This window comes from Microtus ochrogaster, unplaced genomic scaffold (assembly GCF_000317375.1).
Source record: "Microtus ochrogaster isolate Prairie Vole_2 unplaced genomic scaffold, MicOch1.0 UNK61, whole genome shotgun sequence".
Classification (NCBI taxonomy): Eukaryota; Metazoa; Chordata; class Mammalia; order Rodentia; family Cricetidae; genus Microtus; species Microtus ochrogaster.
The window spans coordinates 462,218-489,038 of record NW_004949159.1 but is presented as its reverse complement, the minus strand read 5'-3'; the positions used below and the strand labels follow the sequence as shown (position 1 = coordinate 489,038).

The 26,821-nt window shown below is 42.7% G+C and overlaps 1 protein-coding gene across 1 annotated transcript in view; it reads left to right on the top strand.

Annotated features, from left to right (window-relative positions):
- Positions 1–26,821, top strand: part of Palld (palladin, cytoskeletal associated protein) — a 389,783-nt gene that overhangs the window by 151,104 nt on the left and 211,858 nt on the right. The window contains exon 3 of the mRNA XM_026777380.1: positions 15,643–15,821. Coding sequence (XP_026633181.1) covers positions 15,643–15,821 — 179 coding nt within the window. The remainder of the gene's footprint in view (positions 1–15,642; positions 15,822–26,821) is intronic.

Below are 26,821 nucleotides of genomic sequence, written 5' to 3'. Positions count from 1 at the left end.
CAGGTGTGAATTCAGGGTCCAGATTGCAGAGGGCAGGTCTCTCCCTTTACCGTATAAGTCCTAGGGATCCAACTCGGGTCCTCCGACTTGGCAGTAAGCACCTTCACCTACTGAGCCATCTCAGTGCCTTCCCCCTTTTCCATGGCCTTTTTACACATGGCCTGTGTGTTCTGATGGTTCCAATGTGCTTACGAATGCCTTTCTAATCAGTAGATATATGGGCCAAAGTTCGGAAAATCAGATCCTATGCACAAGAGTGGGAAGGCCTTTGGAGGGTCGTGTTTGAGCTTCGCTAATTGTGATCGGAAGACTGATGCAAACGGCAAAGAATGAAGTCCATATTTGCTGATTTAGGAATGAAGCCGTAACTGTTGGTTATATGATCGCTGAAAAGTTATTGTGCAGGGATCAATAAACCCCTTTCAAGGGCGGTGTTAGGAGGCCGTTCCTTCATCTCCTCCACACACCAGCTACAATTACATTATTAGGCCCCAGCAAGCTGGGCCGACTCATTTCTGCAGCTCTTCACGTTGCAGTAAATGACCTGGCAACAGATTTAACGTTTTCTCTGTAATGTTCAATGCTAACTCTTTAGTCACTGGCCAGAACAATGTCTAATCCCACCAGAATTTTAGAGGTATTAAGGGCTTTGGCTCCAATTCACTCAGAAAACATAATGATGTTTCCCAGGGAAAAGATGAGGGGGAGGGAGAGGCATTGCCACTCTCCTTGGTGACGGGTGTCTCTGAGTTAGAGCCCCAAGAGGTCAACCTGGGTGTGATGGCTCCCCCTGCATCTCACACTAGAAAGGTGTGAGCAGAGTGAGCTTTTGAAGGCAGTTGGTCTCCACAGCGCTTCCCAGGCCAAAGTGGACTACAAAAATACCAACCTTGCCTCTTACTCAGAAGAGTTTGCACAGATCCCAACAAGTGGACTTTCGACCTCCACACACACTCAAACACACACAAAATGAAGAAATAAACTGAGGCTGGAGAGATGGCTCAACAGTTAAGAGCACGGGCCGCACTGCTCTTCTGGAGGTCCTGAGTTCAACTCTAAGCAACCATACGGTGGCTCACAGCCATCTCTACTGAGACCTAATGCCCTCTTCTGCTGTGCAGGTGTACATGCAGACAAAGTACTCGTGCATCAAACAAAAGTAGGTACATGTAACATAACAAAGCAAACTGCAGTAACAAAGAAGTCCAGTTATCTGGTGACACAGACTGTAATCACAGCCCTTAGGAAGTGGAGATGGGCGCATCACTGGGCCCTCTCACCAAGCAGTCAGCCTACCTGTTGGTGAGTTCTAGGCCAAGGAAAGATATTGTCTCAAAAAAAAAAAAAAACAAGGTAAAGGGCTCCTAAGAACCAATCCCAGGGCTATCCTACGGCTTCTACACACTTGCACAAATGGGCACACACACTTGAGCACACACACATCAACACACATAAGCTTACACCACCCACAGTCATAAATTAGCTAGATGCACTTTCCCAATGGTGTACCGTTAGTGTTCTTGACTTCTCAGCGCTGAGAATAGATGGTGCCCGGGACTGGGTGGCGGTAGATACGATATACCTGCTGTTTCTAGAAGTAAGGGTCTGGGATTACAAAGTTGAGAGGCAGCTTTCCACACACACACTGGAACCACAGTAGCAAGTTCCTCCTGTAGAGAAAAAGCACGCTTGTGTCTCATAGACACACTTACGAGTGACGGCTCCACTGTCTTTGGTTGATGCATATGAGAAGAATATTTAGGGAAAATCTAAAACATATATCGGCAAATGGGTGAAGTGCAGGGCAGAAAACTATCGAAACACATGGGCAAAATACATTTCTCTGAATTATTCTCTGGTCTAACAGCAGCACTTTGCAAATTTCTTTAATGCTCTCAGGTGTGCTGTTGAAAAATTAAATTATACCTCACTGGATCTGAACGTAGCATGTGATTTCCCAACAGAAGGATTTGTAAACGCTAGGGGCTCTGTGTTCATGAGTGGAAGCTAAATATGGGCCCCAGGAACAAAAATTGAAACACACATACAGACAGTGTTCTTATTGAAAATGATTAAATACAGAAGTCTTTTTTTTTTTTGGAAGACAGTCTGGGTGTCGCGTGTTAATTTATGTGTTAGATTGTTTTTTCCAAACTATGAAATCACTTTTAAAGACATATTTTCACAACATAATCTGTTTATTAAAAGGAAAAAAATGAAGTGTATGTGTGTGTTGAATTGTGTGTGTTGAATTGTGTGTGGTGAATGTGTGTGTATGTGTGCATGTGTGTGTATGTGAGGGTTGAATGTAAGTTCCATTCAACAACTAACACATTTCCAATAAACAACCTTATTAATGGGTTCCTGGAAATCTGCTTCACTATCTTGATTAAATGAGGACAATCTATGAATGGGGTACATTATAATTTAGAGAGCTCTGGTATTTCTGAGTATCCAGCATGCCAGGCATTTGATGCGTCATAAAATTTCATGCATCAGCCATCAACCATCTACTACAAGAAAGGGAACAGCATAGTATCTGAATCAACTCTCCACCTAACTCTTAAATTCTCTCTCTACTGCATCCCTGCCAATTATCTCCCACCTTCAGCTCTGGAGTAACTCACTAACTTATTCCACATAAATCCAATCTGTTCCATCTTTGGCCATATAGAATAATTTGAGCCATTAAAAATCTGAGTGATTTTCTAGATCTTTCAAAATCTAATAGTTTTTTAAATTAATTTATCTATGTATTTTATATGTGTGTGAGTGTAAGCAATCAAGTGCCATAGGCTGTACATAGAAGTCAAGAGGACGGTTTGCGAGAAGCAGTCATCTCCCTTCACCTTGTTTTTGAGGCAGGATCCCTCTTCTTTCTGCCACTGCTTCAAGCGAGCACAGCTCTGACCACTTCTCCTAACCTCACATCCCACTGCACCTTGGGGATGCTTGGGTTCCAGGCTCAGCCACACATCCAGGTTTTGTGTGGGTTCCAGGGCTCAAACTCAGATTGTCAAACTTTTACTTGCTAAGCCACCTCTCTGCATGACCCGAGAAGCAATTTTAAGATCAAGTCCCAATAATCCACCGACAGTGGACAATGGAACCCTAGAGTGTTGGGGAGTCTAGGGTCAGGCTTGGGCGAAGAAATTAAGCAAGGGCATGTGTGTGTAACATGCATGTGCAGCAGCAGACACTCACAGCATGCTGCCTTCCACTTTTATCTAGTACCAAGTGAGATGCTTTGAAATTTTCCCTGAAGTGTAACTCATCAAAATGCTAAGATCATAAGAAAATGCTTTCTCCTCATAGATTCAAACTTGAAACTCCAGGAGAGTCGTGGCGGGTGCAGAGACCAGAGATGTTCAGCTTTGCATTTAACTTAGCGTCCTCCTTCCCAGGACCAACTCTAGGAACTTACATTGTCCTTTGCTGCAAAACAAACAGGCACAGATACTATCATCAGTCACATTTTAAAATACCCGAATACATCTATGTTATTTGCTATCCAAGTATAGGAATATCATAATTTCTTTCAGTAAATGGACACCATATGTCAAGGCCGTTCCCCCCACACCCAACACTCTCTCAGTATCACTCAGTACTCAAAGATGCTTTAATCTATGATAAGAGTCACGTGTGTATTTTTTTAAGTGAGTGGCTTTATTTATTTATTCCTTTATTTTTGTCCTTTGCCAAGTCAATATATGCTTCTAAAGCCAACTTTTACAGTTCATATATTGTAACATCCCTGTACCTCTGGGACACATAGCATGGAAGCACTCTGTGGTGGTGAACTGCCAGGTAAAGGCGGACCTTCTCATGGAATCACAAAGGAGAATACTTTCATCATGACATAATTTTTTAAAAATCACATCTTTTTTTTCCCCCAAAGAAAAAATTTTAAGTCTGCTTTTGATCGTAATCCAAAGTGTCACATTTGAAATGTCTGACTAATTAGAATGAAATGTCAGCCTGAGGTGGTTTGCCCAGAGCAAGCAACTGAAAGTGAAAATGCCGTTGTATTCGTTATTCAAATGGCCAGCTACACCAAGGTATAATTCATTCCAACTTCCTGTTCTTCCTCACACACCCGAGGCTCCTCCCTGCTCCGGCAGTAGCTACACCCGGGAGATCTGAAGAGAGGCTGCCTTCTTGGAAAACGCCTCACCTGTCTACAAATTTGAAAGTATGTACTTAATCCAAATGGCGGGTAAGGAGACAGATGTGGTGTGGAGAATGACCTGAATGACCAGCGTGGCTAGAACCACAGGGACAGCTTTTACAAGGTGTCTGAGAATCTATTAGGGACTTGCTTCAAGGACTGTGTTAGATGTTTAATCGAGATAGTTGGGTACATAAGTATGTGGTGCTGTGGGGTGTGTGTGTGTGTGTGTGTGTGTGTGTGTGTGTGTGTGTGTGTGTGTGTGTGGTGTTGCTGCGTGCGTTTTATGAAGCCATTTGCTATCCCAGGCAGAAGAGATGCTGCAGAGCCCCTGAGAGCTGCTGTTAGCACTCCCTTCTACCCCTTATTTTCCCTCTTGAGTTGAAAGCATGCTCTCCTTGGCAGTTACCTCATTTGTTATGGCTCTCCTTGGAAAGCGAGCTTCTCTACATATGGACTTGTAGAAGGAGCACAAAATAAGAACACAGGGAAAAAGACAGGAGAGAAGGAGGCTCTGAAAGAAGTTAGCTGGAAAAAAAAAAGCCTTCTCTTAGAAGGAAAACATTCTGGACATAGATCCTGACTGCAGGGCTGGTTTAATCGTGCACACTCCGCTTGCCTTAGGTGCTTGTTTCTGTGGTTCCTGAGGCACCTGACTGACCACACTGGACATTAGACTGTGTGGACCCAGTAAGCTGTGAGAGGAGCCCATGGCCTCTTGCCAGTCTCTGACAAGACAGCCACCAATCTAAGCAGGGGAAGAAGCCACTGTCCTTGCTCCCTCCCTCAGCTGGTTGAAGCCTCCACCAACTGAAGCTCACTTAGAGACACGAAAGGTAGGAAGAAAGGCCCCTTGAGAGGCGAAAGGACTGCTTTTGGAAAGCAGTGTCAACGGTCCTTGCTTCTTGGCCCCTAATGCTTCTTCTGCTTCTTCTTCCCTTATTCCTGGTCGTGAGCAGCTAGCAGTGGCACCATTCATGCGAGAAACAAAGCTACAGGAATTTGAGACAGAAACACCCTTAAGCTTTGATTGTGGAGAAAGATGTTCTCTCACAGAGGAAGGAAGTTGGGCTCACTGCTGTTGCTTATCGTTAGACATAGACTACACTTGGGCTTTCTGAGTGTTCAGAAGTGAACTGCACTTTGGTTTCTGCAATTCCAAAACTGGAGACATCAAGTAGAACCTCTGTCCCTGTCGCAGTTTTGGCTTTGGGCTCTTACGCTTTCGTAATTCTGAAGTCATCGCTGTATTTCAGTGGACAAGTTCCAAGAGCGCAGATGATTGACAGCAGCGTCTAATAAAACATCTCCCATTTTATCCCCTGCGGAATGTCGTCCAAATTACAACAATAGCTAATAAGTACCTGCCATAGCTACAGCAAGAGAATAGCTGACACTGCACCTCACGCAGTGTTTATGCGTGCAATGTCTCATTCCCAGGCTCTGTAATCCATTCCTTCCCCGCTTTGAAGGCTTGGAAGCACAGCCTGTTGGGTCATGCCGACTTATTTGTGTGCTCGCGTAGAAAGGCGGTGGGAATGAGCCAATTTTTAAGATAACAGGTGTAACTCGGAAAGTCTGTGATGGAATGACATGGGGGTTGAGAGCCTTACCCATCCTCTGCCGCACACCCTTCTATTTCAAACTTATGCCAGTATATTTAAAATACTAAATACCATTATCACAGTGTAAGAGGCGATTGTAGCGATTGCTCAGTTTTTTTGCCAAAATGTGTCTCACACTGCCCTGGTCCTTCAACGTAATTCTCAAAACACATGTTCCTCAGTCAAAGATGATTGAGAATGACACCTACATATTTCCCTCCTAGAGAGATTGCACATGGCACCGATCCAGCTCTAGAAAGTCCCTGAGTTTTGTTGAATCCAGTGTTTTGTAAATCTCACTGGCCAGAGGACTTTCCAGCATCGTCTGTTAACCTGTAGCAAAACCAGTTTCTTGGGGCCCAGTGGAGGACACACTAGTCAAATTCATTGCTCAGGATTCACAAGGTGTTAAAGTCAACCCCCAAACTGGAGACCCACAGGATCACAGTAGCCTGAGTGGCTCCGCAGGACAGACACGGTAAGAGAACAAAGGCGACAAACACCCACACCAGGCCTATCTACCGCACCACTGGTGTGGAAAATATTAAGAGCAATCTAAGATTTTTAACAGCTTCTGGCAGCATAAATATTTAGTGTAGATTTAACCTGAGTATTTTTATAGTTGTTTTGTAAGGACAGCAATGAAATAACTCTGTGTTCATAAGCTGTAGCCACAAAACCATCATTCATGGGCAAAACAAAATAAAATCTTTTTCCAAGTTTCATCTTATCTCAGTTACTCCGATCCTATTGTCCTCTTTTTGTTGTTGTTTGTTTGTTTTGTTTTGTTTTCATTTTTTCTTTTTTTCCCTAAGGAGATAATGTGAATATTGAGGAAAAGAATTGCCAGTCATGATTTTGAGGTTCATAATCTATCTTATCTGATTTTCCTGGGCCTTGAATTTCAAAAAGCCAGTTTGTTTATTGGTCCCTTTTGGACAGTCAGGTTAAAGTACATCTGTTGACCACATAGATTTAGCTATTGGCCTTCAAGCTAAGCAATCATGAAATTATAGCCACAGTAAATTTAAACAAGAACTCACTTCAGTCCGGTCAGCCCATAAATCTACATAGCAGAATAAACAGGGTACATCTTGTGGTTAATATGAGCACATGTGAAAAATTAAGAAATCTTTGGTGACAAGACAAAAATTACTCTATAAAAATTAATTGGTGTTTAACTGAGGTTGTACAAAACACAGAGCTTACATGTGGCAATGGCCTAACAGTGAGTTCAGGCATAAACAAAGCCTGTGCGGGGCCTAACTTGACTTTTGGTTTTGTGGGTCTCCAGTTCATGACAGAGCCCTACCATTCCCGAAGGTGAAAGGGCCACCTGGGAATTATAAGCTGAGCTGGTTATGATTTCCTGCATCTTTCTCAGGTTTCCCATCCCCTTATTTCATTTTCATTATAATGATGTTGGAGAAGTGGTTTCTTTAGCTTTCTACAGACATGGGCTTCAACAAAGCAGATGGAGCTAGGGAGAGCACAGTGCTTCCTGAGGTTAGCATCTACACGCCTTGGAAGAGAAATTATTTCAGGATCCAATGAAGTCACAAAGAAAGAGAATTTTTTAAAAATTATCCAGAGAGACATCTTTTCCAAATAACTTTCCTTTCCCACAAACCCAAAGAAAGTGGCATAGATGAAAACATACACTCCCATCTGTTTTCAGAAGGTTTTACTCAGTACGCATCTTCTTGTTTCCGTTAACTGGTTTCTTTGATTCTTACCACTTTGTTTAGCAGCATTGGAGAGCCTCAGTTAAGATTCGCTAGTGAAGCTTTTTGCCTTTTATGAATCAAATTTGTTTCATCTTAAAAGCCACGTGTTTAAACTGTGGCACAGAAAATATTTCTGAGATGTGTAGTTATGGTTCCATAAAATAAAAATGGTCAGAAGAAACGGCTGCTCATAAAATCGGCATTTCTTGCTAAATGGTATAGGATTAGAATGGGATTACCCATCAACTCATAGCCAAGTGATGCGGTATGTGAGTTTAAAGCTGAAACCATTGGAGGTTACAACCCGGAAGTGTCTATTTCGCTTCGTTGGTGTGTTTGCTGGTTCCTCTCGTTTTATCGTTGGTTTTTCTGCATGAAAGTCAATCTTCCAAGCTCTGTTTAGGAGCATCTGAATGTTCTGAGCATTTGCTCCAACCATGACACTCTGAGCCCCAGTGCCAGTTGCCCAGAGCAAAAGGAAGACTATTTAGGGAGGTAAATGTTTAAATTGTCTTCTCCACCCAAGAATGGAGAAGACGAGCGGTTTTCAGGGACAGCCACTTGCTCAGAAGCATCTGCAGCCCCCTGACATTATTCTGCCTCTCACCCTCTCTGACCTCTACCTGAGCACAAGCCCAGAGCTGCAGAAAACCAGTGGTCCCCTAACCCTCATTTTGCAATGCAGAAAGTAAATAACGAAATAGGGAACTGTTCTATGTAAAACATCTTCTTAGATTTCAGTCCAACCATTTCTTGCTGCTGTCATCATATGAACCTTAGATGTTTGGCATAATCGCATTTATAGGTTAGAATGTGTGGAGGATCCGAAGTACCAAGGGTTATTGTGTAGCAAAAAGGAAACATATACATAAAAACTTCACTCAGAACCCAACACAGAATAGAATAAATATTGAGTAACTTCCTATAAACCTTTAATGCTCCAGTTCTTCTTCCTCCAACGTTCCCTTGTGACTAAAAGAGAGCATTGTCAATTGTGTTCCCATTATCCCCTCTTCAGAAAGTTGGTCTTGACCAAAGCCCTCTCTCCAAAGCAGGTTTTTTTCATCTGTAAGTATGAATTCATAACCATTTTTTGGAAAGAATTTTGAAGGTGTCTGTATGTCCTTACAACCCAAACTTCTTAGATGCTGCGTTTTGTTTGCTTGTTTGTTTGTTTTACACCTTTAGCTGTCATTCCCACTCCGTTGGCCTTTAGACAGGTTAGTAGATGCCAGCAGTTCCCGGGCATTTCTCAATGGAAGCGCAGGTAAATAAGCCCCTTGGTGAACAAATAAAGAGCTGGCGGGCAAACTACTGAATAAATGAATGACCATGACTCTAGAACCTAACCCTAAACACTCTATTTCCAATAATGAAAAGTTAATCTCACATCCTGTGCAGGGCCTTGGAGTCCGACAACCCCTCACCAGGTTCGCTCCTGCATTCACACCCCTTCATTCTTTTGCAGAGGGATTTAGCACACGTACTAATTTTTCAAGGTTGGCTTCTCCAGTTCCTTTGGGCTCCCTATTGTGCACCAGCTGGGCCAGAGCTTTGAAATCAGGAAACTTTGTTAAAACACATTTATATTCAGAGTTGAAAACTTGATTAAAGGTGGGGATAAGAGCATTAAGGGAAATGGAGTTTATCTATATTTAATTGTCCATGATCCTCTTTCTCATTACTGTAGATAAATGAGAGTCACTTGTATCTAAAAATAAAACCACAATGACTTCACAAGGTTGTTGTGAGACTAGCATAAGTTTGTATATGCAATGAGTTCCTACCTGCAGTGAGGTCTTACATGCACAGCACACAATGTGTAATAGTCATTTGACATATATTAACTTTCCCCGTAATTTGACTATATTACTTTCAAATATTCTCATTTAAAAACAACTATATCACCACTTTGCTGCAACTACAAGATTTTACTTGTATATTTTAATGATTTTTTCTTTATTTAAAGAAAATATTCAGTGTAGCCAGGAATGTTGGAGACATCTGTAACCTCAGAAACAAGGAGCCTGAGACCAGCCTGGGCTAGCAACAAAACTGTGTCTCAAAAGCAGAGAAGGTGGTTCAGTGGGTAAACTTGCCTGGTGCACAACCGCGAGGACCTTAGTTTGAATCTGTGCACTTGTGTGAAAAGATGTCTTAGCAGAAAGCAGCTGTGACACCCATGCTGTAGCCATGGAGACAGAAAGATCCACAAAGCTCATTGGCCAACCAGTGTAGCCAATCAGTATGCTACAGATTCAGTGAGAGACCCTGCCTCGAAAACTAGAGAGCTGTAGGGAAGAGGCCCAATGTTAACCTCTAGTCTATATGAGCAAGCATTTGCACAAGGACAAGGACATACATGAACACGTGTACCACATACACAAGAAAAGGATTTGCGGGCTGAAGAGAACTTCTGAGTGTGGTTGAAGCTGGCAATGCCGAGACTCTAGTTTTCCAATGTGCCATCTAGTATGTTACTCACTAGATAAATGAACTCTTAGAATGCAAGTTTGGAAGAAGAAAAAAGTAGCATTTTAACCCAGTTGACTCTCGGTTAGCTGCATGTTTCCATCCAACTCTCCCTCACCCAGTTCCCCACGTTGGCCTTACCTCATCACAAACAGAGTGGGCTTTGAAGATCCAGAGAAATGGGAGGCCATGCTCTCTAGAATGAGACCACGCTTAGGATGGCAGGCATGTGTCACTCTGAGCTTTGACTTCATGTGCTTTGTTGTCTGCCCAAACAGCTTTGTTGAGGCTTCTGATCCCTTACATCATACTGATTGATTAGTGATGTCTGCCAAAGAACGGGCGGAGGAGGGGTGGTAATGTCACTGCAGCAGCTTTCAAGGTAGTTTACTACGCCAGCATTGGTTTTCTTAAACTCCTCTAGCAAGGAAAGTTTAATGTGGGAGAAAACTTAGAAGGTCAGCATTTGGTCCACAGACCCGGCTTTCACCTCCTCTCTACACACTCAATGTGCTGAGTCTTTGCCAGGAAGCTGTTAGAATTATGACTTTGTGCAAACTTAACTAAACAAACATGGCTATAGCACACATCCCATCTAATGTGGGTTGTCAGGACGTCAAAAATCAAAGGCTCTTTTAGCTCAGCAAAGAAGGTCATTTACGTCTGCTACAAGCTACATGAAACCTGGACAAGGCTGGTCTCCTTTCCTGATGCACGCACGCATGCACTAACTACACTGTTTTAAGTTTATGCTTGTAAAGTACACTTCAGCTTGACTTGGTCAGAGTGCATGAACTTCTCGACATAAACATTCTAAAGCAAAATCTAGGACACTGGTATGATTTAAACTATCCATTCAGGCCTTTCATCTTTTATACACTTGTTGCTTTAGTAATGCACCAGCGATGGCCTAAGTTTTGAATTGTCAGCTATTGTGAGGTCAACCAGCCAGGAACTTATAGCGGTTAGAAGGTAGTTTATTACTAGGGAGGCTGAAGTAGGAGATTTCTTAGTTAAAGGCCAGCCAGAGCAGTATAGTGAGACCCTATAGGAAAGAAGTGAGAAGGGAGAGGGGGAGATCATTTATACTTATAGTTCACAAAAGGAGGACACAACACCATGCCACAGGAAGAAGAACCAAGTCAACTCCAAGGCCAAAAGAGGACAGAGAATCTGTGGGTAGAAGCCACTGTGACAGTTTCTATAGAAAGGATGGATATCAGTGGCAGGATGAGTTAGTGGGTTCCTAGGAACAGGCTCCTTCCCTACTTTTCAGTGTAAGCCCATGGAAAGGTAACTGGAACAGGTGCTCTTGGTTGGCTCATTTGCATATTAAAGGCAGGCTTGCAGGCCAGTTTCAGATCTCTAGGTATTGGCTGACCCTAGGAAGGACAGTCTCTCCATAACCATAAGACTCCAGATGCCATAGCAACAGAAACACAGAACATAGAAGATGTGCATAATACACTCCGCACACCAAACATTCTGCTGCTGAAGCCCAGTGAATATGCTTAAAAGACCAACTCATAAACCCAGAAGAAACTTGCATTTAATATGATAAGAAAACACAGGAATAACTGATTTTAAAATGAGTGTAAGGGAGGGCACATGCCTGTGGCATCAACACTTGGAAAGCAGAAAGGGGAAGATCAGGAGTTCAGGACCAGCCTTGGAAGGGACTGAATTGAGAGAGTAAGTTGAGGCCAGCCTGGACTACAAAAGAGCCTGTCTCAAAGATCTCACCTCCTAAAAAATTGTGTGTGTGTGTGTGTGTGTGTGTGTGTGTGTGTGTATCACATGCTTTAATATTAAATACTAAGTACAATAGTCTTGATGAACACAAGGAATTAAGTCCATTCTGTGGCAAAGACACACCTATCTGGCTTTGACATCTTTGACATATGAACAATATTCTTTTTAAGGTATATTTTAGGTACTGCGTATTGTGCTTGGCAGACTTTTTCTTTTAGTCTTACACTTATCATTATTACCTTATAATTAGTCTTTTAAAAATACAAGTTCTGTGGAACTTAATATTCTAGAAAACCACCCTACAGTACGTGCATGGTATTTTAATAGGTATTTATGAGAATCCCATGGTTTGTTAAATTTAGGAAATGCTAGATCAGACAACATTATAGAGGATTTTTCTGCAGGCCTTCTCAGAGCATTTGACAAAAAAAAAAAATGGACAGCAAACAAATCTCGAAGGCTGAGTGAGTATAGAGTAATGTGTGACCCATGACTGTGCTGAACACTGTGGATCAAAAAGAAATTGTTCTGATTTCATTTAATTTTGCAGTCAAGAAGGAGTTATGTAAGAAAGGTGGATAAGATTTAGGAGGAAAAAGAAATTAATCCAGGCCTAGTAACTTAGTCCTGTTATCCTGGCACACTCAGGAGGCTGAAGCAGGGGGATCACTCTAAGTTCCAGGCCAGCCTGAGCTATTAATTAATTAATTTATTTATTCATTTATTTATTTGAGACTCTATCTAAAAAAGAGTAATCATCAGAGAAAGGGAGCAAAGAGGGCATATGGTCAAAAAATATTGTAATATATTCTGAAAGTATACATTATACATATTATGAAATTACAATGTAGTATGAAATTATCCAATAAAACCCATTATTTCATATTAATAAAAAAGTATTCCATTTTCTAGGTAGAAAAAATGAGATATAATACATTAAACTTTGGCTATTGATAGAAGAAAATAATACAGAAAATATAAAAACATAGGAGTAAGTGCGGCTGCAGAGATGTCTCTGCAGTTTGGAGCATTTGTTGCTCTTCCAGAGGACAATTCCCCACTGTGCATGGTGCCTTACAACCATTCATGACTCCAGTTCCAGGGGATCTGACACCCTCTGCTGGCCACCATATGCATCAAGCATGCATGTGGTACACATACAGACATGCAGGCTAAACACTCATACGTATAAAATAAAAGAATCTTTTCAAAAGTCATAGTGATCAGTTGTCAAATAAGTGAATGATATTCAAAGGTTTGAAGGACCGATGGGAAGAGCAGAACTGTGAAATGCGCCTACTTGACAGAGACCTGAGACATGAAGTACAGTGGCTTTAGGATGGAGAATCGGGACCAGTTAGCACAACTAGGGCATCTTAGATCCAGACTTACAGGTACATTCACATGGAAACACTCAGGGACCCCCAATGATAGAGTAGACTTAGGAAGAGGGCCATGATTCTGTGTGTCTAACAAACTCCCAGGTAGCGCTGCAGCAAATGTCCCCAGGTCTACAATATGAGAAACTATAATTAGGCACCAATGGACATTTCCTAGAAAGTAAAAAACGTGAGTTTCAGCACTGGATAGTCAAGTGCAACTCCTTCCTGACTCCACTGTCATATAACAAACGCAGCCACAAGGAAATGTGTGATTGGATGAAAAAATATCTTGACTACAAAGTTTTAGGTTATTGTCATTTTCAGTATCTTCTGATTTTCCCTCTCAGCCAGCCCTAAAGTGTGAAAGGTAAGATTTGCTGGCAGCCATGCTAAAACAGGCTTACAGGCCCTCCATGTGCAGAGTTAGAGGGTGAGATTCTGCACGCACACACGTGTAGCTGTCAAAGGCCTCTTATGGAAGCACATCCATCCCATGGACATCATCATTGTCTTCTTAAAGCTCCCCTACCTTCCCATTTTTGCTTTCCCCTTAATGCTGGGTTTATTTCTTTTTCCTGGAAGCCAAAACCAATTAATGCCAGAACAGATAGACAAACTCCACAATTTTTTTTCAGAGTTTATCAAACATGATTCCGGGCTTTTCTCATAAATAACTCTCAATAGTTGCATGTTCGGTGGAAGCTTTGTATGTTGAGCAAGACTCTGGGGTTGTTTGTCACAAGGATTAATGCAGAAGACCAGAAAAGAATTCCAAAGAAAGGAAGGTGTGGGTTAAAATGGTCAGAGAGTAACCCTTGAGGGTTACGTAGCAGTGAGCCCCTGGAATATTGGACAGAAACAAAAGTTTATCATAAAACAAAACAATAGAAAATAAAACTAAGGGGAAAGTCACTAGGAAGCCATCAATAACAGATCAAAAATATGTAGATCCATATTTAATTTGAAAACCAAGTTAGTGAAGCAGATCAAAAGTTTTGAACAGATCAAAAGTTCAAGGAGTGACCAGTGGAAGAAATTCAGGAGAACTATTAGTCTGATGACAGACACGGAATTTACCATGATCAGAAATAGAACTAGCGTGATTAATGAGAGCCAACACCACACTTAGTGCTTGTTGGTAGCAAGCTGGACTACGGCTGTAAAAAAGAGAGAAGGAAGGGGGTGTGACATGGCTTTAATCTGGATGAATCTCTAAGACTTCATGCAAACAGGAACAATCACACAATGCCCCAGAATTAAGAAAGACTGCCCCCAAATGATATGACCCTCACTACATAAAACGGTGCATGGTGTCAGCTCATTCTGTTCTATTTTTTAATTCCCACAGCCATGACTGTTCTGTAAGTATCAGTGTGTGGCTTTGAGTATGGCCTCTGCATTGGTGCTCTGAGTGTTCACAAGACCTTTGCTTCACTAACTTGATTTTCAAATTAAATATGGACCTACATCCCATAACTCCAGATTTAAAAAAAAAATTAGTCCCCAGTGTTGTCATATTTTCACAATTTTATGGACAATCAGACTCAGAACAGATTTCTTAGTGTTATTAAGAGCTGAACTGAAAACATACTTCCAGAATCTCCGGGCGTCTTAGTTTAAACAAGCATGTTTCCGTGGTTCTTTAAAAATGCGTCACAGTAGCAGGTTTGAGGGAAAGGTGTTTGTTGCTTTGTCTGTTTTGTTTTATGTAAAAGCAGCCAGTTGCTACTGAGTTTGAGGAGGTAGGGAAATAGAAGAAAGACCATGGGAAGGAGCCTGCGCAATCAGCCGCAGCCTCCTGCCGCACAATCTTGGCCTAGAACGGAAGTGCCGACTGGCAAGAATGAATTACAGCTCACTTCTCTTTCTCCATTGTGGAGAGCAAAAAGCCAGCTTGAAACTGCTGTGAAAATCAGGAATGTGAAGGCATTCAATCCTGGGCTGCTCAGTGCTCAGAAGTCTTGCTGGTCAATTCACATTGCTTTAATGACCGTATTTCCTGAGCACTGCAGATAGTTTGAACATAAAGTTTATATTCCTTTTATGTTCTTCCTTAGATAAGAGTAATAGGTAAGATTGTAATGATCATGGAAGTCCTATATTATAAAACATGCTATAAGACACTTCGGGTTTTAGTTCTTTTTTTTTTCTTTTTCTTTTTTAATTTTCGAGACAGGGTTTCTCCATAGCTTTTGGGTCCTGTCCTGGAACTAGCTCTTCTAGACAAGGCTGGCCTCGAACTCACAGAGATCCGCCTGGCTCTGCCTCCCGAGTGCTGAGATTAAAGGCTTGCGCCACCACCGCCAGGCCGGGTTTTAGTTCTTAAGATTATAATCAAAACAGTCTTTACAAGTTCAACAAGGTCACTTATTTTAAGAACATCGTCGTGGGGCAGGTGTGTCTAGTCATTAATTTCACCGTCTAGGTTTACCGAGCAAACATCTTCCGGCATAGCATGAGAGCCTTGCTTCGTTAGCACGCAGCCTCTGCCTTATTCTGTGCCTCACCCATCCTGCTGTCATCTGTTTGCCCTGCAGATGGTTCTGTGAAGGGAAGGAGCTGTTCAACAGTCCTGACATTCAGATCCAGGGTGACGGTGCGGAACTACACACCTTGGTCATTGCTGAGGCCTTTGAGGACGACACAGGTCGCTACTCGTGTCTGGCTACAAACCCCAGCGGCTCAGACACCACATCCGCCGAGGTGTTCATTGAAGGCAAGTGGGGTGTGGCGGGGTGAAGTGGGAGTGGTCCCTCTGGCTGTCTTCCCTGCAGTCCCGTGGGTGTAATTTCCCAGGGTAAACAGCGCCGTGGTGGTGTGGGTCAAACCCAACCTCGTTTATCCTGAACAACTCTTGAATTACATTTCATTCTCACTTGACTGGTTCTGACACCTAGGCAGGCATCAGGTGGTTCCTTTTCATCTCTGACACATTTACCATGAATTTATTTATGATATAAAGCCCCCAATTTAGTTCTTCTCTCCTCAAGTGAATGAAGTATGAAAATGTAATTGAAACACTGTATAGTTTAGGGAGTTATTCACTCATGGGAATTACAAGTGTTGAGTTTTTTGAAATGTTTTCATTTTTACTAAATTTGAGCACTGTGCTTTTTTTTGTTGTTGTTGTTGTTAAGACTCCCTTGTTTCCACTATTTAAATAAGAACATGAATGAGTTGGTACAGATGATTTAAAAAACTGATGCTGTAAGAGCAGTTTGAGAGAATGGAATAATTCTATTGTCCAGTCATTAATCATTTTTTAAAATAAAACCAAGCCTTGTGAAATTGGAAAACTTGATTACCAAAATATCATAGTTTAAATAATATTTTTGGATCAGTACCAATAGTTCTAAATAATTGGAAGTGCTTTAAGTACCACACTTCTCAGATTGCCTTTAAATCCACGATTTCATGGCTATCCCATAAATCAGTTGCTTCTTAAAATAATAGCTACAGTTTCAAACAAGCATGGAAATACTTGAGGCCTCTCCTATGTTGATCTTCAGTTTTCAGCTATTTTGTCTAATTACATTATCCGTCTTCATTGCTAAAGCTAAAGGAAACAAGGTCTGAACTCTTGTCTAGAGCTCTTTCAAGAACCAGCAAAAGTTTTAAAAGCAACAGTAAGGCTGACTGCAAACTGGTGCCTTTGCTTTTGAAAGGGCTTTCCACTTTGCATGAGTGTTTGCAGGGACCTCTGGCAACCTTGTCCTCTTAAGGAAAGCAAACAGTGTGTGGCTGATGCCTATGACCTGTCTTGTAAAGCGTACATGTGGGCACACGCACACACACGCACACACATGGGCACACACACGCACATACACACACACACACGGGCACACACATGCACACACACATGGGCACACACACGCACACACATGGGCACACACACGCACACACAGGCACACACACACATGGGCACACACACGCACACACATGGGCACACACGCACACACGCACACACACACATGGGCACACACACGCACACACACGCACACACACGGGCACACACACGGGCACACACACGGGCACACACACGCACACACAGGCATGCAGATAAATTTCTTTAAGCTTCACTCTCTGTCCTTGGAGGCATTTCTTCGATTTTCCATTTTACAAATGAGAAACAGACCCAGAAAAGTTGAGAGGGTTCCTCCAATTTAAAGTGCCCCCTCTTAGCCACTCCACCGTACTGGTAAATATTTAAAAGTGCTTCATCGGTGAAAAATTGATGACAAAGAGAATTCTTCTTTCATAATGAGTTATTAGCAAGTGTCAATAATAAGAGGGCGCTATAATGGAGGTCTCGTGGCATCTTAGAGCACAAGGGAACTGAAAGGAATCTGCTTGCAGGTTCTGGTCTCTGTTCGTTCCAAACTCTTTAAAATGCAATGCCTCGTTTGCTTGGAGACTTGCTAGAAATAAATTGAATTTTTTTTCCTTTGTGTAATTTTCCCAGGATACTCACTATACTCTCTGGTCACCAATTTTTGTGCGCTTAGATAGTGTGTGACCTTAGGCAGATTGAAGGAGGATAAAGGAGCTGGGTAAAACAAGGAAAACAGCCAGTAAGATTCATCTTCTTAATAGCATAAACTACTACAGAAACTGGCTTAACATTGACTTGTTAAATGAGGATAAATCTTAAAGTTTCAAGTGAAGTTTTCAGTATATGTTTATCCCTGAGAACAATGACATGAAATCGGAGCCAAGCGCAGACACGTTCTTCGTCTCACTGAGAATCCCGGGAAGAAATGTTTGCCTTCACTAATTCCAGCACTGATTAGATGTGGGCCTTGCTAGCTCCACATGAATAAGGAGTTGCTAGAGGGCTACCAGAAGTAGAGAAGTTGTGGGGTTTTTAATATCACCAAAATCTTTCTATGAATATTTCAAAACCTATTAGCTGGAAATTGTCTATATTCCACTGACTGGTCCCACAGAACAACAGAGTAGGTAGGTAGGTCCACTTGCTGCCAAGCCTGACAATATGATTTTGGAACCCATATAGCAGAAGAGAAGGGAAACCCAAGAGTTTCCCCCCCAACCTCCACACACGTGCTACAGCATGTGTGCTGTCAAGGGTGTGCACTAGCACGTGAGTAGTGATAGCAACATTAACAACAGAATAGTAACATTATGGGTGGATAGTTGAGGAAACAAATTTAAGAGATTAAATAATAATTGTGTGTGTGTGTGTGTGCGTGCGCGCGTGCGCGCGCGTGCATGCATGCTCATATGTGCTCCGTGCTCACCTGTGAGTCAAAGATTCTGCCTCTTCTTCCCTGGGGCTGCTATGATTCCTGCCTAGCTCTACTTTCACAGATTTTCGGGACAAAGTGCTTTTGTTGGCCGTCCTCACTTGTATGTTTAATAACTGCTATGAAACAGGTACTGGTCCCAACCTGAAGCTCACATTAATGAATACATAGCTATTCTGAAGCTCACACTCAAGAAGGGGGAGGAGAAGAAAAGGAGAGAGGGAGGGAGGGGGGAGGAAAGGAGGGAGGGAGGGAGGGAGGAAGGGAGGGAGAGGATGGAAGGAAAGAAGAAAAGAAGAAAGGAAGAAGGAAGAACAAGAAGAAAAAGAATGAGGAGAGAAGGAGAATAAGGAGAAGGAGAATAAGAAGGACCAAGAACATCCTCGGAACTGCAAGCCTTAGCAAGACTATGAAGGAAATAAGAATAACTGCTAGAATGGCTGCGTGAAAACCACTCTGGAGAGGTGACATTTGACCTAAAGCCAGAAGAGAAGAGCAGAAAAAACTGGCGAAAGATCCAGGGAGAGGGAACAAAGATCCTGGGTGGGGAAGACCCAAAGGACAGAGGAACCAAGGGAAATGCAAGTCCACTGGACATCATCAGCCAGGTGACGGGGACAAATGTGACTTAGAGGGGGAAGAGTTTGCTTTAGCTCAAAATTCCACGTTTCATCCCATTATTCCAGAAAGTCAAGGTAGCCAGAACTTGAAGCAGCTAGGTACATGATATCATAGTCAAAAGCAGAGAGAAATGAATGTTTGCAAGCTTTTTATTGTTTAATTTGCTCTTTACACATAGGCAGTCTAAGAGCCCCTGCCTAGGGAATAGTGCCATCCGCAGTGGGCTAGGTCTTGCCACATCTATTAGCATAATCAAGACAATACCCCACAGACCTGTCTTCCCACCCACTGTCTGCTGGACAATATATTGCATCAATTTGACGGTTCAAACTAGCCGTCACCTGAGGAGAAGGGAGTCGCTTCGGGAAGGAGAGACTTGTCAGCAGTGTCCACTCTCCTGAGAAGTCAGAAGAGGTCCAGGAGCAAGCCACTGCCTTTAGCAATGGTTGGTGATTGTAACAGGAGACACCTGGAGGCAGGGTGTCAAGAGTTGAAATGAATTGGAAAAGTTTGCCACCTATGGAATCTGTAGCAAATATTAGGCGGTGGTTCAGGAAGTTTTGCCAAGTTACCAGCAGGAACATTGTCAGTATCTATCTGGAAAGGGATAAGATGCCGCAAAGGACAGTTTGTTGGGAATCTGCTTACAGGCAGGAGTTACTGGAATATGTTCATATGTCGAAGAAAAGACACAGTAGGGGGAGAATTAGATTATGCAGAAGAGAGGGCGAGTAAGATATGAAGTCTTTAAATGGGAGGAGAATGTGGCTCCCATGTGTGCAGGATGGGGAAGAGATGTCCTCCTGGGCTAGAAAGGAAAGGAATAACTCAAGAATATGTAAATAGGAAAAATAAACAGCATGTGAAATAAATTCATCCCAACTTTCCGCCACTCCCTCCTCTTGCCATTGTAAAATGAATTGCTATAGCTTTAAGAACTTTGAAGAAGGCAGGGTGGTGGCTCTTAACAGGGGACGAAGGAAACTAGATTGAACTAGACCTTGTGGGCATGACGAATGTGGATCTGGAGGAGAGGACAGGAAGTCAGTGCTGAAGACAGGGAGATTGGACAGGAATGCAGAAGACAGATGTGAGGAAGCAGGTACTGCCTGACATTAGTCTCTGCCTGCTCAGTGCTAAGTAACCAGGTTGCTGAGATTTGGAAGTAAGCCAGGATGTTCCATGGGCAAGTGTTCCTTCTGCTCCTCCAAGGTCAAGCCCAAATGCCAGACCACTGTGGTGCACCCATGTCTGACATCAAATGGATTTCCAGCCATGCATTCCTTCTGCTGGATCTGAAAATTTATGAAGAGAACATGAAAAAGCCTAAGAATACATTAGGCTGTTCTTCATATTATATATATTATTTTTATTAATTTTTTTCATTTATATTACATACCAACCACAGTTCCCCCTCCTTGCTCTCTTCCAGTTCCCTTTGCCACCCCTTGTCTTCCCCCACCCACTCCTCCTTCATTCAGAAAGGGACAGAACTCCCATGGGAGTCAACAAAACATAGCATATCAAGTTGAGTCAGGAACAAGCTCTCCCCACCTGCCTCAAGGCTGGGTGACTTGTCCCAGCATGGGGAATAGGTTCCAAAAATACCAGCTCATGTGTCAGGGAAAGGTCCTGATCCCACTGCTAGGGGACTCCATAAACAGACCAAGCTACACAACTGTCACCCACATGTAGTGGGCTAGTCAGCCCCAGAGTCCATGAGTCCATGTGGTCCAGAGTCTGTGAGCTCCCACTAGCTTAGGCCACCTAGTTTTTGTGGGTTTTCCCATCATGATCTTGATCCACTCCTACAATTCCTGTTTCCTCTCTTCGACTGGATTCCTCATGCTCAGCCCAGTGCTTGGCTGTGGATCTCTGCATCTGCATGTTTTCATTACTGGATGAAGGCTCTCTGATGACAATTAAGGCAGTCACCACTCTGATTATAAGAGACAGCTAGTTCACATACGTTCTCCACTATTGCTAGGAGTCTTAACTGGGGTCTTCCTTGTGGATTCCTGGGAGGTTTCCCTGGCACCAGGTTTCTCCCTAGCCCCATAATGGCTCCCTCTATCAAGATATCTCCTTCATTGCGGCTGCTCTCCGTGCTTCTCCCCAGATCAACCAACCAAACCCCTCATGTTCCCATTCCCCCAGCCCCTCACATTCCTCTCCCATCTCCCCCACCTATAGTTTATCCAAGAGATCTCATTTATTTCCCCTTCCCAGGAAAGTACATGCATCCTTCTTCAGGTCTTCCCAGTTCCCTAGCTTCTCTGGGGCTGTGGATTGTAGCCTGGTTCTCCTTTGCTTTACATCTAGAATCCACTTATGAGTGAGTACATACCATGTTTGTACATCCAAGTACATACTCACTTGGGATGATGTTTTTTTTTTAGTTCCATCCATTTGCCTGCAGATTTCATGATGTCATCGTTTTCTTTTTAACAGCTGAGTAGTACTCCTTTGCATAAATATACCACATTTTCTTTATCCATTCTTCAGTTTAGAGGCATTTAGGTTGTTTCCAGGTTCTCACTATTACAAATAACACTGCTACAAACATAGTTTGATATTGCTAAGTCTTGAGGTAGATTGATTCCCAATTTTATGAGAAATTGGTATACTGACTTCCAAAGTGGCTATACAAGTTTGCATCCCACTAGCAAGGAAGAATGTTCCCCTAAATTCACATCCTCTCCAACATATGCTGTTAGTGTTTTTTATTTTAACCATTCTTACAGGTGTAAGATGGTATCTAAGAGTTGTTTTGATTTACATTTCCCTGATAGCTAAGGATATTGAGCAATTCTTTAAGTAAGTATATCTCAATCATTTGAGGTTCTTCTGTTGAGATCTCTGTTTAGATTTGTACCTCATTTTTAATTGGATTATTTAGTATTTTGATATCTAGTTTCATGACTTTTTTTATATTTTGGAGATCAGCCCTCTGTCAGGTGTGGGGTTGGTGAAGATCTTTTCCCATTCTGTAATGTGCCCTTTTGTCTTATTGACAGGGTCCTTTGCCTTACAGAAGCTTTCAGTTTCAGGAGGTCCCATTGATTAATTGTGGATCTCAGTGTCTGTGCTGCTTGTGTTATATTCAGGAAGTTGTCTCCTGTGTTCATACATGTAGATGGACACCATTCGTTTATTTCCCAGCTGTCCAGGCCTGAATAATCACACAGAAACTATATTAATTGCAACACTGCTTGGCCTGTTAGCTCAGGCTTCTTGTTACCTAACCTTCACTTCTTAAATTAACCCATTTCTGATAATCTGTGTATTGCCACAAGGTTGTGGCTTACTGGGTAAGGTTCTGTTTTGTTGTCTTTCTCCTTCGGCATCTACATGGCATCTCTTTAACTTTGCCTGCTTTCTCTCTGTTCTGATTTCATGCCTGACTATATTCTATCCTCATAGGCCCAAATCAGCTACTTTTTTAACCAATGATAATAAAACATATTCGCAACATACAGAGGGGAATCCCACATCACATGCAGTCGGGGTCACCTCCCACTTTCTCTTCTATTAGGTTCAGTTTATCTGTATTTATGTTGAGGTCTTTGGTCCAATTGCACTTGAATTTTGTGCAGGACGATATATATGAATCTATTTTCATTCTTCTACTCATGAACATCCAGTCAAGCCAGCACCATTTGTTGAAGATGCTTTATTTTTTTCCATTGTGTAATTTTGGCTTCCTTGTCAAAAATCAGGTGTTCATAAATGTGTAGATTTACATCAGGGTCTTCAATTCAATTCCATTGACTTACCTGTCTATTTTTATGCCAGTACCATGCTGTTTTTATTACTATACCTCTATAGTAGAGCATGAAGTAAGGGATGGTGATGCCTCCAGAAGTTCCTTTTTTGTACAGGATTGTTATAGCTGTCCTGTTTTTGTTTTTTGGGTTTTTTTCTTTATACATGAAGTTGAGTATTGTTCTTTCAAGGGCTAGAAAGGTGGCTCCCCTACTAAAGGCCAGGCTTACAACCAAAAATATATTGTACAATTTAAAATAATTTTTCCTAACATATTATGAAAAGCAAGTAGTTTACCCTACCTTTAACAGTGGCTGTGTGCTTTGAAATTAGATCATTATCAGGATCTAAGCCCTTGAACCTGGAGTGGTGCCTGGCACGTGATGCTGGCTGCACTGAAGATCACAAAAATAGTATTTGCCTTCAAAATAAATCTAAAGCATGCATGCATGCACACACACACATACACACACATAAAAACATAAAATAAAATTATGCATAGCCTAACTAAAATAGCCCTGTGATTTTTCTCTGTGTGTGTGTGTTTGTGTTGCTGGGAACTGAAGCAAGGGCTTCCCACAGGCTAAGCATACACTGTACCACCAACTCAGTAGTCACTTCTGGTACTTTGCCTTTTTTTAAACAGCCTTCACACTTGGTCTGTTTGTATTTAATTTAAATTATTGTCTCCCAAGCATTTACTCACGTCATAAACATCCCTTTTTCTAAGCAGCAGATAGCACACAGAGGCCCTACTTGAGGGGAGTGGGGGTGGGGAGAGAGGAATTGCCCTGAGGAGAGGGAAGGGGAGTGACTGACACCTTGAGGATTTGGTCTGTTCCAGCCTGCCACAGCTGTGTTGACACCTGAGACAGAAGGTGACATTGGCATTCCACTCGGGCTGGGCAAGTACACAAAGCACTTCAGAACACTGTTATTTTCACCTTTAACTGTCTGTCTCAGAATATCAAACCCAGGGTCTTCCGTGTGCTAGTCAGGTATTCTGCATCTGTGCTATAACACAGTCCAAGAAAATCTGTCTGTCTGTCTCTGTGTGTGTGTGTGTGTGTCTGTCTGTCTGTCTGTCTGTGTTTTATTTAAGACAAGATTTCCTTTAGTAGTCCCTGCTGGCCTTGAACTCACTAGGATCCTTCTGTGCTGGGACTCAAGTCCAGTCCTAGATCCCAGTGCCTGGCTCCTAGAATAAGTCTTTTGTTGTTGTTCCTGAAGTAAGGTGGTTGTTGTTGTTTCTGTTATTGTTCTAGAGACAGGGTCAGACTAGATGAAGCTAGTCTAGGCCTCAACTCCTTAAGTAGTCCAGAGTAACCTTAAATTTAAGGTTATCCTCCAGCCTCAGTCTCCCAAGTGCTGGAAATAGAGATGTAAGCCTCCACACCCAGGAAGAATGACTTATTATTAGGGCCAGCACGATGGCTCAACAGGTAAAGGTATTTGCCTCAGAAGGCTGCCAATATGAGGAATGTTTGGAGTCAGGTGAGAATAGCTGCTTGTCTCCCATTTTTCTGACCACTCTGCGTCTAAAGCCTCAGGACTTTGCTCCCCTCACAGCCAATTTTATGATTCCAATTAAGCTGATATCTCAGAATAGCCCAGCCCATGATGATAACAGCCTTTCTTGCTACTTCCTGGAGACTCTCCTGTTTAGCCCCTCCCACCTCCACGTGGTGGTGAAAGTTTCCTCCTCTTCGAAAGCCTGCTTCTTCTGCTCCCGCATGCTTTGTCTGCTTTTTCTATGTAAACCCCAGCCCCAATCCCCCTATTCCAGCTAATCCTGCAATTTGGTCTTCATCGCCACCCTCAGTGTCCTGCTAAGGAATTATAGGCCCTTCAGCTCTAGCCTCAAAACCTGCCCTACATATCTAACTGGGCTCAACTGCTGCTTCTCCAGCATGCAGCCACAGGCTCCACTCCCTGTCCCCAAACACGTCCTGCAATTCCCTAACTTCTTGGACTCCTTCCAGCAGAGGCTAAAGGCCAGCTCTGGGCAAGCATGGAAATACCGCTCTGGGGAATCCAGATATGCCCAGCCTAAAGGTCATGGTCGTGAGTGGGAGGCAATTCAGGATAAGAGTGTTGGCCGTCACCACCTCAGGGAACTTACCTACCAACTTGGTTCTTCCATTTTCCTGCCTATAAGTTGGATACAGCTTACTTTTGGGGGAAGTTCTAATGGGGTCTAATAGTCCAATAATGCTATGGCAGAGTCGATATTAAATATTCACATTTGGTACTTCCTTTCTTAGCCTCAGTTCTCAAAGGACCCGCAATTCGCTTGCAGAAAGGACAGAACAGGTGCTATGCAGGGTGTAAACAAGAGCCCTGAGAATCCCCAGAAGATGATGACCTTAAGAGACAGAATTGCATGTGCATGTCAGAGGAAAGTGAGTTGCCAAAGTGCAGACACAAACAAGGAAACTGAAACCGGGCAAGGCAGACCTCCCTCTCCCTCCCCTTCATCCTTTGGAGCCTTCCTTGCTCCCTGCTTGGGCCTGCAAGCCCTCTCCATTCCTCTCACTGCCCACACCCCTCTCCTGCTTTGTCTTTGCCCGATTTTGCCATATAAGGCATTTAGTTCTCACTCCACTCTCTGCTCACAAGAACAAGACTCTCCAAGGGTTTGTGTACATGTTGAATTTCTTTGAGACCACAGCCTAGCTCCCTAAGCAATGTTCCCCCAAAGCATATATTTAATTATGGGGATCAGAATCTGGTGACTTGCAAATGCTGAAACTTCCAGTAAAGAAATCGTGAAATCAGTTGCATGTCAGATATGAGGACTTCTCATGTAGACTGGGGCATCTTCTTGTGCCTTAACAGGGAAGGTGTATGCTAGAAAAAATTAATTTCACGTAAGAGAAGGATAGATGAGGGAGGGAGAGAAACAGAAAGACGTGAGCCTTCGCGGCAGTCCAGGAGGCAGGTGAGCAACACCCACACTGAAGAAGTAGGAAGGGACAGAACAAACATTCCAACAGAGTTACCTCAGCCTGACTCTTTTCAAGGTCAACAAAAGACCTGAGAGACTTACACAGAGGCAGGGGAGGGAATTCAAGTGGCTGTCCAGGAGAACTGAGTGTTCATAGATATTCTATATGCACTGACGAGCAAAAGTACTGTGTGCAAAGTTTATTGACTCTGAACCATTTGTTTGCCTGTGTACACAAATGTATGTGTGTCAATATGTCGATATATTAAACTGAAAGACATATGCCAAGTATATATCAAATTGTGTTGAGGAGGTCACGCACTAATCTTACCTAATTTACATAATTCTGTGCTTCGTGATCATTTTTTAAATATATTTTCATTAATTATTTGACAACTCTGTACATGCATGAAATCTATTTTGGTCATATAAGCATGTACTGTAAGATAATTTGAATACCCCAAATGAAATTTGTTTTATAAAAGAAACATCAGAAATTTAAGTCTGTTGCTTAAAATCTTCTGATACACAAATTGGTACACACTGAAATTTGAAGGTGGCGAGATGTTTTAGCACACTGGCAGAGAAGCTTAGATTCAGGATTGAGTTCAACCCCTGGATCCAATAAGATGTCAGGACACAGACACAACTAATTCTGAAAGTTGTCCTCTGACCTCCACGTGCGCAGGTACCTGTGCAATGCACGTGAGCACACGTGTGTAAACTCAGACACACACACTCATGATAAGAATAACTATTTAAATAATTTGAGTGCAAGGGCTAGAGAGATGGCTCATTGGAGAAGAATGCCTGCTGTGTAGCTACCAGGACCTGAGACTGTGTCTACTACCCCTGTAAAACACCATAAATGGCTGCAAGGATCAGCAACCCTAGCATTGAGGGGTGGAGACAAGCGACCTGACTTGTTGAGCAGCCTGCTTATCTGAAACAGTGAGCATCCAGGCCAAGAAGAAACCCTGTCTCAAGGCACTAAGGCAGACAGCAGCCAAAGGGGAGTCACAGTATCCATCTCTGGTCTCCACACTCCACACACGCTCATGGACATAAATGCACACAGCATCCATCTCTGGTCTCCACACTCACTCATGGACATGAATG